Raw genomic sequence first — 18,160 nt, 5'->3', positions numbered from 1 at the left:
AACTACAATGTTCTCCTTTCATTCACCCGTCCTCCAAAACCTTGTCCAGTCATATATGTGAACTTCATACTACACTCTGTATACTCTCCCTCCTTAGAAAAATGTTTGCGAGGTGCCTGGGTGGTTCCGTCAGTTGAGTGTCCAACATTGGCTCAGGTCGTGATCTCACAGTTCATGGGTTTGAACCCTGCATCAGGCTCTTTGCTGAACACTTGCTCAGAGCCTGGAGCCTGCTTCGGATTCTGTGTCTCCTTCTCCTTCTCTCTCTGCCCCTCCCCTGCTCACACTCTGTCTCACTCTGTCTCTCAAAAATAAATAAATGTAAAAAGAGAGAGAGAGAGAGAGAAAGAAGAATGTCTGCAATTGCCAGAGGAGGCAGGGGCTGGCCACTGAGTTTTTAGCTCACATAAAAAATCGAGGTGTAAAGTGAAATTATATCTTTCTCCCAAATCAGCTTCTTCTATATTCCACATTGTACTAACAGCAGCAACACACTGCCAATATCCAGTCTAGGTACACCTGGGCGGCTCAGTCAGTTGAGCGTCCAACTCTTGATTCTGGCTCAGGTCATGAGCCCAGGCTCATGATCCACACTTGGCATGGAGTCTCCTTAGGATTCTCTCTCTCTCTCCCCCACCCCACCCCTCTCCCCGACTCACACTCTCTATAAAGTAAAAAGTAAATTAAAAAAATAAACTGCCAATATCCAGTCTACAAACTGGAAAGTCATTTTTAGTAGACATAGTAGATGCTAGGAGGTGAATGGGAATTAAGGCAGAAAAGAATGTTTCAGGTGCCTGCTGGTGGCCGCGTCGCCGTGTGGTAGGGGCCTGAAAACTGGTGGCTGCGGCCTTCGGGCTGGGATGAACCGCGCTCTCGGTGGGGGCCGGGGAGCCGCGCCAGAGCCACGGCCAGGACAGGGGGAGCAGCTGGACTGACCATTGCTGCTGCAGGATTTGGAGGCCGTTATGTTTTGCAAGCCATGAAACATACGGAGCCTCAAGTAAAACAAGTTTTTCAAAGTCTACCAAAATCTGCCTTCAGTGGTGGCTATTACAGAGGTGGGTTTGAACCCAAAATGACAAAACGAGAAGCAGCATTAATACTAGGCGTAAGCCCTACTGCCAATAAAGGAAAAATAAGAGATGCTCATCGACGAATTATGCTTTTAAATCACCCAGACAAGGGAGGATCTCCTTATATAGCAGCCAAAATCAATGAAGCTAAAGATTTACTAGAAGGTCAAGCTAAAAAATGAAGTAAATGTGTGAATTTTAAGTTGTTAGTTTATATATGAGTGCTAGCTTTTTATAATAAAAGGCCTCGATGCTACAAATTTGAAAAATGATTTAGCACAAGCTAAAAAAAAAAAAAAAAAACAAGAATGTTTCAGCCAAAAGGTCCGTGTACAAAGAACCTGAGACATGAAAAGTTCTGTGCCATTAAAGACCTGAAAGCCAAGTGGGGTTGAAATACAGGTTCTGAGGGGACATAGTCAGATGGGAAAAGGAAGAAGAGTCTGAAGCACTTGTGAGACGTCTAAGGGAAATGTCCAGGAGACAGCTGAGATGTGGACCCAAGGGCACCAGCGCAACAGAGGCTTGCAGCAGCTGTTACCTATGTACGCCTCACACGCCTCTTACTCTAAGCCTCCCTCCTTACCTGGTAACTGAGCTCACTCCCCAGTACGCACAGGAACAGGCACACAGCCAGCTGAGCCAATTCTAGTACTACATCCTTGGCCATTGCAACTATACCAGTAACTGGAAGGTAATCTTTCTGGGTGACCCAAAGAATACTTTGTCCTCCTTGATCATACAGCATAATCATAAAGGTATGATCACAGAGCCGAGTACTGCTCCATCCTCATTAGAAAAGTCAGAGAAGCAAGCATTCATAAAGAAGTAGTAACAAGAAGTCAATGACTAGAAGTTTCAAGCCACTATCCTTGACAGCTATATGATATGAGTAGGTTTAAAAAAAAACCTAATTCCCCTGGGGCACACGGGTGGCTCAATCAGTTGAGCATCCAAGTTGATTTCAGCTCAGGTCAGATGATTCCAGGGTTGTGGGATCAAGCCCCACATCAGACTCCATCTGCACTGAGCATGGAGCCTGCTTGGGATTCCCTCCCCCGACATCCCTTTCATCCCTCTCCCCCACTCGTGCTCCCTATCTAAAATTAAGAAAAATAAATAATTTCCCTATGAAAAATAGTATGGTGCTTCCTCAAAAAAAAAATTGAAAACAGAATTAACATATGAGCTAACAATTCCATTTATGGATATATACTCATAAAGAATTGAAGACAGAAACTCAAAGAGAGATTTGTACACAAATATTCACAGCAGAATTATTCACAAAGCCAAAAGATGCAAGCAACTCAAATGACCATCAATGAATAAATAAATAAAATGTGATCTATACATACAATGCAATATTATACAGCCTTAAAAAGAAAGGAAATATTATTTTGCATTTAATGTTTATTAAATATATATTAATATATTAAATATAATATAGTATACACTATATTATATTAAAAAGAAATACAAGCTACAGCATGAATGAACCTTGACATTTTGAGTGAAATATGCCAGTTACATAAAGACAAATACTGGATGATAACCACTTACAAAGTACCTTGAGTTGTCAGAATCATAGAGCCAGAAAGTAGAATGGTAGTTGCCAAGAGCTAGTGGGAAGGAGAGAATGTGGAGCTACTGTACAATGGGAGAGTTTCAGTTTTACATGATGAAAAGAGTTGTAGGCATTGTTTGCATAATAATGTGAATGTACTTACTACTACTAAACTGTATACTTAAAAATGGTTAAAAGGGGGGCACACCTGGGTGGCTCAGCTGGTTGAGAGTCAGACTCTTAATTTCAGTTCAGATCATGATCTCAGTTTGTGGGATATCAGCACAGAGCCTGCTTGTGATTCTCTCTCTCCCTCCCTCACTGCCCCCCCGCTCAGTCCGGCTCTTTCTCTCATAGTAAAAAACAACATTTTTTTAAAAGATTAAAAGGGTAAATTTTATGTTATGTGTATTTTTACCACAATTTAAAAAAAAATTGACTCTCTGAAACCAATCACAACTGGAAAAAAAAGCCTACTGAATATAAAAATGGATACCTAAGTATAATAGTGAGTACTATACTATATCATAGTATACATAATCCACTATATAGCACAGGTAACACAGTAGTATGCTAGTACTTTTATATTAGAATTGACCAAGTCAAGATGGGCTAGGGAGTGATAAGGAATTCCCCTCACAGGCTAGAAGGCTGGCAGTTCTTGAAATACTATAGCAAACCAGCTGGTTAACATGATGTAGTTGGGGACTCAAATGATATGCTTACCTTTAGGGAATCTGATAGAAAAATGTTAGGCTATTACCTTGCTTTGGCTACTTCTTGTAACTTTTTCAGTACAATGCCTCAAGAAAAACAAGCTTAGATAGAAATCAGACTGCCTGGAAGCAGAAAGAGAACAGTGCCAATGACACAAAGGGACAGAATCCCAATTTCCAATCAGTTCCAAAAACAGTAGTCTCTACCAAACACCAAGGTAAAGTCAATGCAATGATGAGGAATGGAAACACTTAGGAAAACCCAGGATTGGAGAGTCTCAATAAACCAGGTTCCTTAGAATTATCTTCTGTTGGTCGTCAACTACTCAACCCCTAACCATGATAAGCCATGATGAAGTCTGGAGGCAAAGGACCAACTGGTACCACTCTATCATTGCAAGCTAAAAAGCAGAGCTCCCAGGCCTGCTGAAAGGAAGGAAAGCAACCACCAGAGCAAAGTTTTCAATTAAAACACTGTAACATTTAAATTAATTAACAGCTAATACAGTTTCATTAATAATATAAAACAACTGAAATCTAGTGACAGCTAATAAACTTCTAAATTGTTCTACAAGACTTTGAATGGCACACGGAACAGATGGACTTAAGGGATATATTCACAACATTTCGTCATAAAACAGCAGAATACACATTTTTTTTTGAGGGCACATGGAACATTTTCTAGATCGATCACATGCCTGGTCACAAATCAGGACTCAACAAGTACAAAAAGATTGAGCTCATACCATGCATGCTTTCAGATCACAACACTATGAAGCTTGAAGTCAACCACCAGAAAAATTGGGAAAGACCATATGTACATGGAGGTTAAAAAACACTCTACTACAGAATGAATGGGTTAACCAGGATATTAAAGAAGAAATAAAAAAAATACATGGAAGAAAATGAAAACGAAAACATAACAGCCCATAACCTTCAGGATGAAGCAAAGCCGGTCACAAGAGGAAAGTATATTATAACAAAGGCCTACCTCAAGAAGCAAGAAAAGTCTTGAATTCACAACCTAACTTTACAACTAAAGGAGCTAGAAAATGAACAGCAAATAAAGCCTAAAGCCAATGGAAGAAGGGAAACAATAAAGATTAAAGCAGAAATAAATGACATAGAAACAAACAAAACAAAAAACAACAACAGTAGAATAGACCAATGAAACTAAGAGCTGATTTTCTGAAAGAAGTAATAAAACTGATATATCCCTAGAGAGACTAATCAAAAAGCGAAAGGATTCAAATAAATAAAATACCAAAGAAAGAGGAGAAATCACAACCAACACCACAGAAATAAAAATAGTTATAAGAGCATATTATGAAAAATTATATGCCAACAAACAGGGCACTCTGGAAGAAATGGATAAGTTCCTAGAAACATACAAACTACCAAAACTGAAACAGGAAGAAATAGAAAATTTGAAAAGATCCATAATCAGCAAAGAAATTGAATCTTAATCAAAAATCTCCCAATAATCAAAATCCCAGGGCAAGATGGCTTCCCAGGGGAAAGAACATTTAATCTAAATCCCAGACATTTAAAGAAGAGTTAATGCCTATTTTTCTCAAACTGATCCATAAAAAAGAAATGGGAGGAAAACTTCCAAATTCATTCTATGAGGCCAGAATTACCTTGATTCCAAAACCAAAGAATGGAAAATTACAGGCCAATACTCCTGATGAACATGGATGCAAAAATTCTCAACAAGATACTAGTAAATCAAATCCAACAGTACATTGGGGTGTCTGGATGGCTCAGTCAGTTAAGTGTTTGACTTTGGCTCAGGCATGAACTCGCAATTCGTGGGTTCGAGCTCCGTGTCGGGCTCTGTGCTGACAGCTCAGAGCCTGGAGCCTGCTTCAGATTCTGTGTCTCCCTCTCTCTCTCTGACCCTCCCCTGCTCATGCTGTCTCTCTCTTTCAAAAATAAACAAACATTAAAAAAAATTTTTTTAATCCAATAGTATCTTAAAAGAGTTATTCACCATGATCAAGTGGGATTTATTCTTGGACTGCAGGAGTGGTTCAATACTCATTAATCAATCAACGTGATATGCCACATTAATAAAAGAAAGGATAAGAACCATATGAACCTCTCAATAGATGCAGAAAAAGGATTTGACAAAATACAGCATCAATTCTTGATATAAACCTCCACAAAGTAGGGATAGAGGGAACATACCTCAACATCATAAAGGCCATATACAAAAGACCTGTAGATAATATCCTCACTGGGAAAAAACTGAGAGCTTTTCCTCTATGGTCAGCAACAAGACAGGGATGTCCACTCTCACCACTGTTGCTCAACATAATATTGGAAGTCCTAGCCTAGCAATCAGACAACAGAAAGAAAAAAAAGCATCCAAACTGGCATGAAAGAAATCAAACTTACACTATTTGTAGACCACATGATACTCTATGCAGAAAACCCAAAAGACTCCACCAAAAATTTGCTAGAAGTGATACAAAATTCAGGAAAGTCACAGGATATAAACTCAATGTATATTCTGTTCCATTTCTATACATCAACAATGAAGGAGCAGAAAGGGAAATCAAGGAATCTCTCCCATTTAAAACTGCACCAAAAAATGTAAGATAGCTAGGAATAAACCTAACCAAAGAAGTAAAAGATCTGTACTCTAAAAACTATAGAACACTATGAAAGAAATCAAAGATGACACCAAAAAAATGGAAAAATATTCCATGCTCATGGGTTGGAAGAACAAATATTGTTAAAATGTCTACACTACTCAAAGCAATCTACCCATTTAATGCAACCCATATCAAATTACCACCAGTATTTTTCACAGAGCTAAAACAAATAATCCTAAAATGTGTATGGAACCAAAAAACACCAAATAGTCAAATCAATTTTTAAAAAGAAAAACATACCTGGAGGCATCACAATTCCAGACCTCCAGCTATATTACAAAGCTGTAATCATCAAGACAATATGTTACTAGCACAAAAACAGATATATAGATCAATGGAACAGAACAGAAAACCCAGAAATGGACCCACAACTAAATGGCCAACTAATCTTCAACAAAACAGGAAAAAAATATCCAATGGAAAAAAGATAGTCTCTTCAACAAATGGTGTGGCAAAATTGGACAGCAACATGCAAGAAAATGAAACTGGACAACTTTATTATACCATACACAAAAATAAATTCAAAATGGATGAAAGATCTAAATGTGAGACAGAAAACCAGCAAAATGCTAGAGAACACAGGAAGCAACCTCTTTGATCTCAGCCATAGCAACTTCTTACTAGACACATCTTCAGAGACAAGGAAAAAAAAGCAAAAATGAGTATAGGGACCTCACCAAGATAAAAAGCTTCTACACAGCAAACAATCAACAAAATTAACAGGCAACCTATGGAACGGGAGAAGATATTTGCAAACGACATATTGGATAAAGGGTTAGTATCCAAAATCTATAAATGATTTATCAAACTCAATACCCAAAAACTCCAGCTAAGAAATGGGCAGAAGACATGAATAGACATTTTTCCAAATAAGGTACCCAGATGGCCAACAGACACATGAAAAGATGCTCAACATCACTCACCATCAGGGAAATACAAATCAAAACCACAATGAGCTAACACTTCACACCTGTTGGAATGGCTAAAATTAACAACACAAGAAACAACAGGTATTGATGAGGATGTGGAGAAAGGAGAACCCTCTTATACTGCTGGTGGGAATGCAAACTGGTGCAGCCACTTTGGAAAATAGTATGAAGGCTCCTCAAAATGTTAAAAACAGAACTACCCTATGACCCAGCAATAGCACAAGTCGGTATTTACACACACACACACACACACACACACACACACACACACACTGGAATATTACTCAGCCATCAAAAAGAATGAATCTTGCTATTTGCAACAACATGGGTGGAACTGGAGTGTATATGCTAAGCAAAATAAGTCAGAGAAAGACGAATACTATCCATATGATTCCACTCATATGCGGATCTTAAGAAACAAAACAGATGAACATAGGGGAAGGGGGAAAAAAAGAGAGGGAAGCAAACCATAAGAAACTCTTAACTATAGAGAACAAACAGGATTGCTGGAGGGGAGATGGTAGGGGATGGGCTAAATGAGGGCACTTGTGTAAAGCACTGGGTGCTATTTGTAAGTGATGAATCACTAAATTCTACTCCTGAAACCAATATCACATTATTTTAACCAACTAGAATTTAAATAAACATTTTGAAAAGGAAATAAATAAATGAACAAACAAACAGTTCTGCCAAGAAAAATGTCCAGTCTGGTGAAGGGAAGTCTAAATACCTAATATGATCTCCAGGTACCCATAACTGATCTACAAAGAACTCTGCAAGCTGCTAAACTAGCATGGTTGGGATCAGAAGACTCCACCTCTATCTCTGCTATCTGCCCTACGGTATCAATAAAGTCAAAAGGCAATGAACAAGGAATCCTGCCCCTGGTGCACCAGGGAAGGGCAGACTGGCTGATCAAGAAACTCCAAGGTAAGGGAAGAGGTAGCTTTGTTAGCCTTCTTAGGTGAGAGGCTGGAATTGCAGTCAATGAACCCTCCTTTTTCTTTCCCACAGCCAAATTTTCTTTCAATTGTAAACATCCCAGGCTTGCCGCACAAAGACCTAAACAAAAATATTCTTGAAGAAAGAACACAAATAGGCAAATTCAAGAAATGCTGCGAGAGACCAGGGTAGTAAAGGGGATCAAATTTCTTGGTAATTATTGTCTTAAAACTAAAAAGTATACATACACACTCCGAGGGCCAGTAATAAAAAGTACATCCATTAAAAACCTGGGCCATGGGCACCCGGGTGGCTCAGTCAAGCATCTGACTTCAGCTCAGGTCCATATTCACAGTCCGTGAGTTTGAGCCCCATATGGGGCTCTGTGCTGACAGCTCAGAGCCTGGATCTACTTCAGATTCTGTATCTCCTTCTCTCTCTGCCTGTCGCCTACTCACACTCTGTCTCTGTCTCTCTCCTCTCAAAATAAACATTAAAAATAAATAAATAAAACCAGGCCAACATCTCATATAGTATCAATATGATATAGAAAGGAGAAACCAAAGGACATGTGACTGTGCTAAAGTAAGAGGAAAATGTGTACATTTAGACATTTAATAAATCAATTGGGATATGGGATACTAAGTTTATTTTTTATTTTTGAGAGAGAGAGTGTGAGCCTGTGCAAGCGAGGGAGGGGCAGAGAGAGAGGGAGACAGAATACCAAAGAGGCTCCACGCTGTCAGCGCAGAGCCCAATGTGGGGCTCAAACTCATGAACCATAAATAAGATCATGACCTGAACTGAAATCACAAGTCAGTCGCTTAACCAACTGATCCACCCAGGCGCCCCTGGGATACTAAGTTTAAAGCAACCACTATAAGTTCAATAGCACACACAAACTACAATAATTCTCAAGCAGGACCCATCCACATTTCCAAATGCATTTTACATCAACAAGACAAAGGCTTTATGGAATATTATGCCAGCAATTCTTACTTGCTATATAAAAACAAAACAAAACAAAAAAACAGAAAACCATATCTAGGTAAAGATTATTTTGTTGACATTTTCTAAATGTTAACCTTTGTGATATTAAAATCAAAGCTGGCACAAAAACACTCAGATCAATGGAACAGAACAGAGAACCCAGCAATGGACCCACAAACCTTTTGGCCAACTAATCTTTGACAAAGCAGAAAAGAATATCCAATGGAATAAAAACAGTCTCTTCAGTAAATGGTGCTTAGAAAACTGGACAGTACCATGCAGGAAAATGAACCTGGACCACTTTCTTTCACCATACACAAAAATAAACTCAAAATAGATGAAAGACCTAGACATAAGACAGGAAGCCATCAAAATCCTAGAGGAGAAAATAAGCAACAACCTCCCTGACCTCAGCCACAACAACTTCTTACTTGACATGTCTCTGGAGGCAAGGGAAACAAAAGCAAAAAATGAACTATTGGGACCTCATCAAGATGAAAAACTTCTGCACAGCTAAGGAAACAATCAACAAAACTAAGAGGCAACCAACAAAATGAGAGAAGATATTTGCAAATAACATATGGGATAAAGGGTTAGCATCCAAAATCTATAAAGAACTTACCAAACTCAATACTTAAAAAACAACTGACCCAATGAAGAAATGGGCAAAAGACATGTCTTCCAAAGAAGACATCCACATGGCTAACAGACACATGAAAAAGTGCTCAACATCACTCATCATCAGGGAAATATAAATCAAAAATACAATGAGATAGCACCTCACACCCATCAGAATGGCTAACATTAACAACTCAGGCAACAACAGGTGGTGGTGAGGATGTCGGCAAAGAGGCACCCTATTGCACTGCTGGCGGGAATGCAAACTGGCGCAGCCACTCTGGAACACAGTATGGAGGTTCCTCAAAAAATTAAAAATAGAACTACCTCTGACCCAGCAATTATATTACTAGGTATTTATCCAAAGGATACAGGAGTGCTGATTCAAAGGGGCACATGTGCCCCAATGTTTATAGCAACACTACTGACAATAGCCAAAGTATGGAAAAAGCCCAAATGTCCATCAACTGATTAATGGATGTGGTGTATATATACAATGGAATATTACTCAGCAACCAAAAAGAACAAAATCTTGCCATTAGGAACAACATAGACGGAAGTAGAGCATATAAGGCGAAATAAGTCGGTCAGAGAAAAATGATTTCACTCATAGGTGGCATTAAGATACAAAACAAATGAACATAAGAAAAGGGAAGCAAGAGCAATATAAAATAATATAATAATAATAATATATTAAAAATATAATAAAAACAGAGTGCAGAATAAAACATAAGAGACTCTTAAATACAGAGAGCAAACTGAGGGTTGCTGGCAGGGTGTTGGGTAGGGGAAAGGGCGACTGGGTGAGGACACTTTCTGGAATGAGCACTGGGTGTTTGCTTTGTCATTAAGTTAAGAAAGTTCTCTAATGCTACAGTCAGCTGGTTCAGTCAGTGGAGCATACAACTCTTGATTTTAGGGTTATGGGTTTGACCCCAATATTAGGTTCAGAGATTACTTAAAAATAAAACCAAAAAAAAAAAAAAGACTCTAATACTTTCTGACATCCACAAAACAAAAATAAATTTCAGAAAATAAATAAGAATCTGAATTCAAGAGGAGATGATACAAAACCAAAGATGAATAGTTACCTAGTTATTAATGAAGGAAAAGGAAAAAAGGATGAAGAATACACTAGTAAACAAGGCTACTTAACAGTCATAAAAAGAAAGAAAATCAAAACTATAAGAAGCTTTCAAAGGTAAACATGGTAGGAAAAGCTTATAAGTCAAAAACAATGACCCACACAAATGAATATTTTATTTCCCACCAAGAGAGCCCAACAGTTGCTATTATTTGAATGAACCAGCTAAGAGAGAATCCAAAATTCAAAAAAACAAATTTGCAGAAATGCTACTTAGCCTCTGTCTCCTGGACAGCAGCTTTTAAAAAAATTTTTTAAAAAGCATCATATTTTTAAGGTCTTAGAGCAGATGAAGACTCAAGAGTATGATACCAGTCAAAGTCTCACTAGGAAATAAAAATAACTCAGTGTGTTCATAATTGGGAATTAAAGAAGACAACGGGTTACACAGATGATACCATAGCTGAGAGACCGAACAAGGAAATTTGAGGCCGCCTAGTGCATTAGCAACAGCAGAAGACCATTACCACACCTCGGCTAGGAAGACAGAGAGTACAGGATGCTCGGTCCCCTGGCAAATACTGGAACACCAATGGAACGGCCTAGAAGAAGCTAGAACCACAGAGGAAATGCAGCCACTAACAGAGAGAGGAGAGGGAATAATACTCTTCCCTTTCTCCCATACTCTCATTCAGTTTCTCGCCAACGCCTCCCAAACTCAGCAAAAAACAGACACGGTATCATGGGAAACAGACAAAGGGCAGCCACCTTCGAGAGAGCAGGATGCAGCAATGAGATAGAATGTAGGAATGTATCTGAGAACAAAAGAGTCAATTCAGACATAAATTCTGTCCAGAAAAAAATAATGTTAAAGTCTAAAAAGTTCAACAGTAATGATAATTATGCTGTTATAAATCCTACACCTTTTCTAAGAAATCTTTATGTCACAAAGTTAAAGGCTAGGCACTATATGTTACAGTAATGTTAAAACTTGTACAATACAGGGGCGCCTGGGTAGTTCAGTCGGTTAAGTGTCCAACTCCAGCTCAGGTCATGATCTCATGGTCCATGAGTTCGAGCCCCATGATGGGCTCTGTGCTGACAGCTCAGAGCCTGAAGCCTGCTTCAGATCTGTGTCTCCTTCTCCCTCTGACCCTCCCCTGCTCATGGTCTGTCTCTCTGTCTCTCAAAAACAAAGCAACATTAAAAAAACATTTTTTTAGGACTTGTACAAGTTCTAATGAAGTTTCTGTAGTGTGGTTATGTTACTTTTTAAATTAAAAATAAACTTCTCTTGAAAACTAAAAAGTTAATGTAGAGAAAGCAATCTAACTAAAGTAAGAGTTCTCTTTTTAGAATCAGGTCATCCTCCAACAAACATTTAATTCATATGTTCCAAAAAAGTTAAAACCATACCATTTAAATCTGCATTTTCAAATCTGACCCAGACTATTTTCTCCTTTTCTTCTGTGAGAGGTGTTCCACTGTAAGCCTGCATGGTAAACAGAAATGTTTGAATAAAAATGTTTTACAGCTCTAATGTTACAGCTGTTCAAGACAAAAAGTTACATAAACAAAACCAACCTTCTTCCTCTCCAACTTCACCAAGATGTTCCAACAACTTGGGAACTAACACATTTTGTAATATCTTTATTCCCAAAGAAAGTTATCTAGCAGTCTGATACCCTTGGCATCTAGGATTTTTAATTAATTAAAGAATTGCAGAAACCTAAAGTACAATGATCATAGTCTATTAGGAAACATGACTCTAATTGAAAGGCACTCAAAAACCTAAATCACCCCCGAAACGGTCAACAAATAAGAAGGCTTAAGAAACAAACAAAACTACCACATGTATCTATTTAGTCCTGGGTGTTTATGATGTGACAACTACACTCTACTTCGAATTTTCTAAGATAGTACTTTCTGCTTGCATCCAGTTCCAGGTAGAAAGCAAGAGCCAGAGCTGGGGATGAATAAAAAAGTACAGTATTACTTTTTCAGTCTCTTATCTGGCTTCTAGACTCAACCTATTAGCCGGTTTCTGCAGGCCTGCAAAGTTCACAAAGATAAGCATAGATGCCATGAAATCATCAGAAAAGTGTCAACAGTATCCACCACTGAAAGGAAGTCATTGCTCCCTAAAGCAAATATTTCTATTTTTAAATGTTTAAAAATTGTATATATTTATAAGCATTTTGAATGTCCACAAAAGATCTGCAACATTTTCAATTATAAAGTGGTACTCAGTTCACAATTATTTAATATAAAGTATACCAAAAGCATACAAAAACTACCGTTCTGCATGTAATTTGTTGTCCCGACCCACTCCAAATTTCCATGCCAATTAACAGCCCTGGTACCTTGTATGATAATTGAAAAGGACCTACATTGGGTGCCTGGGTGGCGTAGTTAGCTAAGCATCTGACTCGGTTTCACGGTCAGGTCATGATCTCAATGGTGAGACAGAGCCCCACATCAGCTCACGCTGGGCATGAGGCCCGCTGGAGATTCTCTCTGCCCCGCCCCTGCTGGTGCACGCATGCGCACACATACACACACGCGCGCTCTCTCAAAAAATAAACTGTCTACATTGAACATACTACTAAAAGACAAAATTACTTTAATAAGAAATTATCTTACAAATCCTTACAAATTTCATGGCCTTTTTTTTTTTAAAAAGTGAGATATGTATAGGGCAGTTAATTCCTTTGGAGGAGGGGAGAAAGCCTGCACTATAGCCAACTAATTCATCAGCTTTATCTTCAACCACTTCATCTTCATCTCCCTCCTCTTCTTTGGCCTTGCTCTTTTCATCCTTAAGATATTTTTTAAAAATAAAGTTTTTATCTTAGAATAATTTTAGATTACTAAACACAGTACAGAGTTCTCATATATCCCTCAACCAGTTTCCCCTAATGTTAACTCTCTAACCAAATCCAACCTCACCATGGAACATTTCTCAAAACTAGGACACTGACAGTGATGCATTACTATTAATTAAGCCCCACACTTTATTTGGATTTCATCAGTTTTTCCACTAATGTCCTTTCTCTGTTCCAGGATCCAATCTGGAATAGCACAGTGCATTTAAGACCACTTTTTCCCCCATCACACTCTCCTTTCATCTAGTAAAGCAGTAACATTTTTCAAAATCTTCTTCAGTTTAACAGATTTATCACCTGCAGCTTTATTCAACATTCTCCCAATTCCTCTGCAACATTTACAAGATGTTCTTCTTTGATTTCTGAGCGAGATACAGAACAAAACAAAGTTGAATGACGTCTTTCAGTGTACTGGGATTCTTGAACTTTTCTGTCCCCTTCAGGGGAAAATAAGACTTTCAAAACAAGCCTTGTCTACTTTTGCTATGTCTTCATGTATTCTATACTAAGCATTCTTGAAAAAATGTGAAGCTGAGGCATCTGAGTGCTGGTCCGTCTGTGCCTTCCTGCAGGTCTGCACAAAGAAGGCATGCGACATCAGGTCAGTTTGCCTCTTGGCTCACGATATCTTTGGCCCATGTGTGGGCATTCTACACTCAGTGAGGCACCTGCTCACACAGTGCCTATCCAGCTTTCACTTGCTCTCCACATAAAGGTCAGTGTCAATGTACGACTACACAGAAGCTCCCCCACCAGCACTGATGATTAGCCCTCCTTCTTCGACCAAGATGCAACTGCTTCAGCCCTCTTGTTTAGAATCAAAACTTTCACCCCATTATTGACAGGATTTCTTTATTTTCCCTTTGATTCCTTACCAGCTTTCTAACACATACCCATTCATCAGCATAAGGTTATTGTTGAACTTTAAAAGACATAGTTACAGTCATTATAGGTATGTTGTGTTTTGTTGTGTGTATATGTTTTGTTTCTTTCACCATACAGATATAACCTCCCTTGTATCAAAAAGTGTAATTGTTAATTACAGCAAATTATTCTATAGGGATCACAAATCATAATTTCCTTGACTGCTATTGACTTTTGGGCTGGCTACAATTTTTTACATTGAAAATGTAGGACTTTCACACACAAACACTAAAATGAAAAGTTCTGAGCTTTAACTTTCTCCTGGCTGAATTAGTAAATTTTCATAAGTACAATTATTAGATCAAAGCACAGCTAAGGGCATCTACGAGCCATCAATGACATCTGCGGAACACAACGGGAATTCATTCTATCTGTAACAGCTGAAGATGATCCTAGCCTCGTAACACATTTTCCCCCTTTTGTGGATATTTGGAAACCCAGAGAATAATTTCTAGGCTCCATGAATTTGATTATTTCCAGGATAGGAGTTGGACCATAACATCAGCAAAAAATATAATTTTCCAAATGGCTGACTACAAAGTACCAATGAGGGGGTTCTGGATTAAATATGAGGGAAAAAAGACCAGAGGTCACCAAATCTGGCCCACCACCTGTGTTCATAAATAAAGTTTTATTTTAATATGGCCATTCCCCTTCCTTTACAAAAAAAATCAGTGCTGAGTGTCTGCAACAGATCTTGTATGACTTGCAGCGCTTATCTGGCTCTTTACAGAAAGCTTTCCAACTGCTGCACAAGACCGTGAGGCCTTAAGGAAAGGCACCAAGTATCCCTTCAGAATAACGCAGTGCCTGACTCACAGTGGGTGCTCAAGTGAATGTCTGCTGCCTGGGTTTTTGCCTTCTTTCCAAAGTAAACAGAATAATAACTTATATGACATATTTTTTGAATGAACATTCTAATGCTTAGATCCATGAATATAACTTTACTTCCACAGTGCTACTCTGATCCAAATCTTCTTTTTTTTAATCTTTTTTCTAATGTTTATTTTTGAGAGAGAGAGACAAAGAGACAAAGACAGAGCATGAGCAGGGGAATGGCAGAGAGCGAAGGAGACACCGAATCCAAAGCAGGCTCCAGGCTCCAAGCTGTCAGTGCAGAGCCCAACACGGGGCTCAAACTCACGAACAGCGAGATCATGACCTGAGCCAAAGTCGGTGGCTGCTTAACCGACTGAGCCCCCCAGGCGCCCCCCGCCCCAAATCTTCACAGCCACCTGCACAGATCAACCCCTTTCTAATGTAGTAATGCTCATAAACACTATATTAATCCTCCACCTTCCAGGACCCTTACCCTATTGGTTTTAAGAACCCCCTATTTTTAATTACTACTGAAATCTATTACTCCATCTGGTATTCTCATTTCTCTAGCAAACTCTCTAACTATTCCCTCAAAGCCTCTGACCAGAATCTCTCTCCTCCAACCAACAAAAACTGCTTGCCATGCAGGGTTTCCACTAACACAAAAGGTGCCTTTGTAAAAATGTGGTAAAGAGGCACTCTAGGGGCAGGCATGTTACAAAAAAAATTTAATGGCCCTTCCTTGGAACTAGCCTCATGCCAGGGCTCAGGGCCTAAGAAAAAGCAGTTTTTGAGCCCCAGGCTGCTCTCTAGAACTAGCACTCGGTGCACGGACCCAGATACTCTACAGCCACAGCAACTCCTTTGCCGACCATACTCAGCTAGCCAGCTTCCGCCAACATCAAATATCCAACTTTTCCATTCATTTTAACTCATGCTACTTCCAATGTCCTTTGGAACTTGACTCTCACTCTTTCTCTGCTATGCATTCTCTTAATTACACAGTCTGTACTACCATGTAGAACACTTACTGCTATGCTTGTTTCAGCAATTTGACTTCCCTTGGTAACCAAGTTCCTCAAAAAAGGAAAGCATTTATTATTCCTTTTTAGAAAGTTTTTTTTAATGTTTGATTTAGTTTTGAGAAAGCGGGGAGGGGCAGAGAGAGAGGGGGGGACAGGAGATCTGAAGTGGGCTCTGCACTGACAGCAGCAAGCCTGATGTAGGCTCGAACTCACAAACTGTGAGATCATGACCTGGGCCAAAGTCAGACACTCAACCAACTGAGCCACCCAGGCGTCCCAAGCATTTATTATTCTTTACATGCTCCTACAAACTTGTCATTGTGACCTGTTTCCATCAGAGGTATCTGAACATAATAAAGGAATACCAATATCCTGACACGTTCCCTCCTTTGATAAATACAACTTATTTAGTGTAACTGAGGTCTGGATCTTAGACTTTTCTAGGACATGGTCATAAAGCTGGGACACTGGATCTATGAGTGTCCTTTTCTGAACAGTGTAGTTACAGATCCCGGGCAGTCGGGAAATACTGACATCACCACAAGGAGAAAACACCTTTCCCGTCAGTAGTTCCATGGAACAGTCTCCCCACAGCTACTGTCTCACAAGAATCACCAGAGGCTCAAACTGGATGCCACCTCAATTCCAGAGTCAAACTCTCTGAGAAAGGGGGCCTGGAAATTATTTTTAACACATGTGCCAAATGATACTTGTTAAGTCTAGACAACACTGCAGCAGATACAATCCCAGAAGGGCTGCTCTCGTTCTTTATTGTTACATTCATACAGACGGAACCTGTGTAAGTTAGAGTAACAAGGTCTACTCTACATATAAATGCTGCTCAATTTGAAAGACATACAGATTTGTGCTTGCTGAGTAGAGTAGTTAATATAATATCTAGTTAATAAAATGCAAAGTATATACTCTGTCTTAATCACCTCAGACAGGCAACATTTAACTAGGACAAAAGGAAGATTATGGAAACAGAACCCACCTAGAGAGTCCCAAGTCCCTTCTCTCAACTAAGATCTCACTTGATTCCGCTTATGAGAGCAAGTCCTGGGGGCTGACAGTCGTTGCCACTGTCAGCACAAAACTACGGCACATGTGACCCTAACAAGTATAGCTCTCTCCTACCAGGGCTCAGGATGCTAAAACACCAAAAATCTTTGTGAAGTTGGATACCTGTGTCAAGTACAGGAAAGAGAACATTTCAGAACTTTCCTGGCCCATGGTTCCGCTATTGGGGCCTACTATTTCTGAAACTACACACTTACCTGTGGTACAACATCCTGTAGAAAAGTCACAACACTTTCCATGTAGGACTGCTCCCTAGAAAGGGGTGAAATGGATAAAATTTATCCTGACAGCTTAAAACAAAACATGAAAAAGTTCTTTCTAAAGCCACTTAAAATATTTAAAAAAGAAAAAAGAAAAAACCAACTCCCATCAACAGGTAGTTCTGCAACCCTGCTTTCTAAGTTTCTTTGTATATGTTATTAATGCAAATGAGATTTTAATAATTTTAAACATTGTCTCTTCTTAAAAGTCATGTTATCTTAATTTGGCATAGATATTCTAACTTGTATTTGAAAGTGTGATGACACAAGGCTAAGGCAGGACCTTCCCCTTGAATCAAAGAAAAGAATTTACCGGACAAGAAAAACTGTTGCTGATGACTCAGTATTTGGTAACTTTTTCTTTAAACTGCTTACATACCTAGTCTCCTACCTGTATACAGCTAAATAAATCTGTATTTTGCCAAAGATGCAAAATTAGGAGATACTAAGAAGTCCTCCCAGACTTTCTGCCATAGACAAGAGAAAATATTAAAATGCATAAAAATGAAGAAAAATGATACTGTTAGGGTCACTAAGATATTTTAAATGGGAACTATATGGATATCAGCAAGTAGGGGGAAATAAGTC

The 18,160-nt window shown here is 39.0% G+C and overlaps 1 protein-coding gene and 1 pseudogene across 1 annotated transcript in view; one reads left to right on the top strand and one right to left on the bottom strand.

Annotated features, from left to right (window-relative positions):
• BCAS3 (BCAS3 microtubule associated cell migration factor) overlaps positions 1-18,160 on the bottom strand; it is a 594,659-nt gene that overhangs the window by 571,958 nt on the left and 4,541 nt on the right. Inside the window, exons 5-6 of the mRNA XM_029926997.1 lie at positions 17,510-17,564; positions 11,996-12,071 (exon numbers count right to left, since the gene is read on the bottom strand). Of these exons, the coding sequence (XP_029782857.1) occupies positions 11,996-12,071; positions 17,510-17,564 (131 nt within the window). The remainder of the gene's footprint in view (positions 1-11,995; positions 12,072-17,509; positions 17,565-18,160) is intronic.
• LOC115281442 lies at positions 960-1,290 on the top strand (annotated as a pseudogene).

The sequence above is a fragment of the Suricata suricatta genome, chromosome 17 (assembly GCF_006229205.1).
Source record: "Suricata suricatta isolate VVHF042 chromosome 17, meerkat_22Aug2017_6uvM2_HiC, whole genome shotgun sequence".
Taxonomy (NCBI): Eukaryota; Metazoa; Chordata; class Mammalia; order Carnivora; family Herpestidae; genus Suricata; species Suricata suricatta.
Note: the sequence above shows the minus strand (reverse complement) of the source record. Positions and strands in the feature narration are given on the sequence as shown.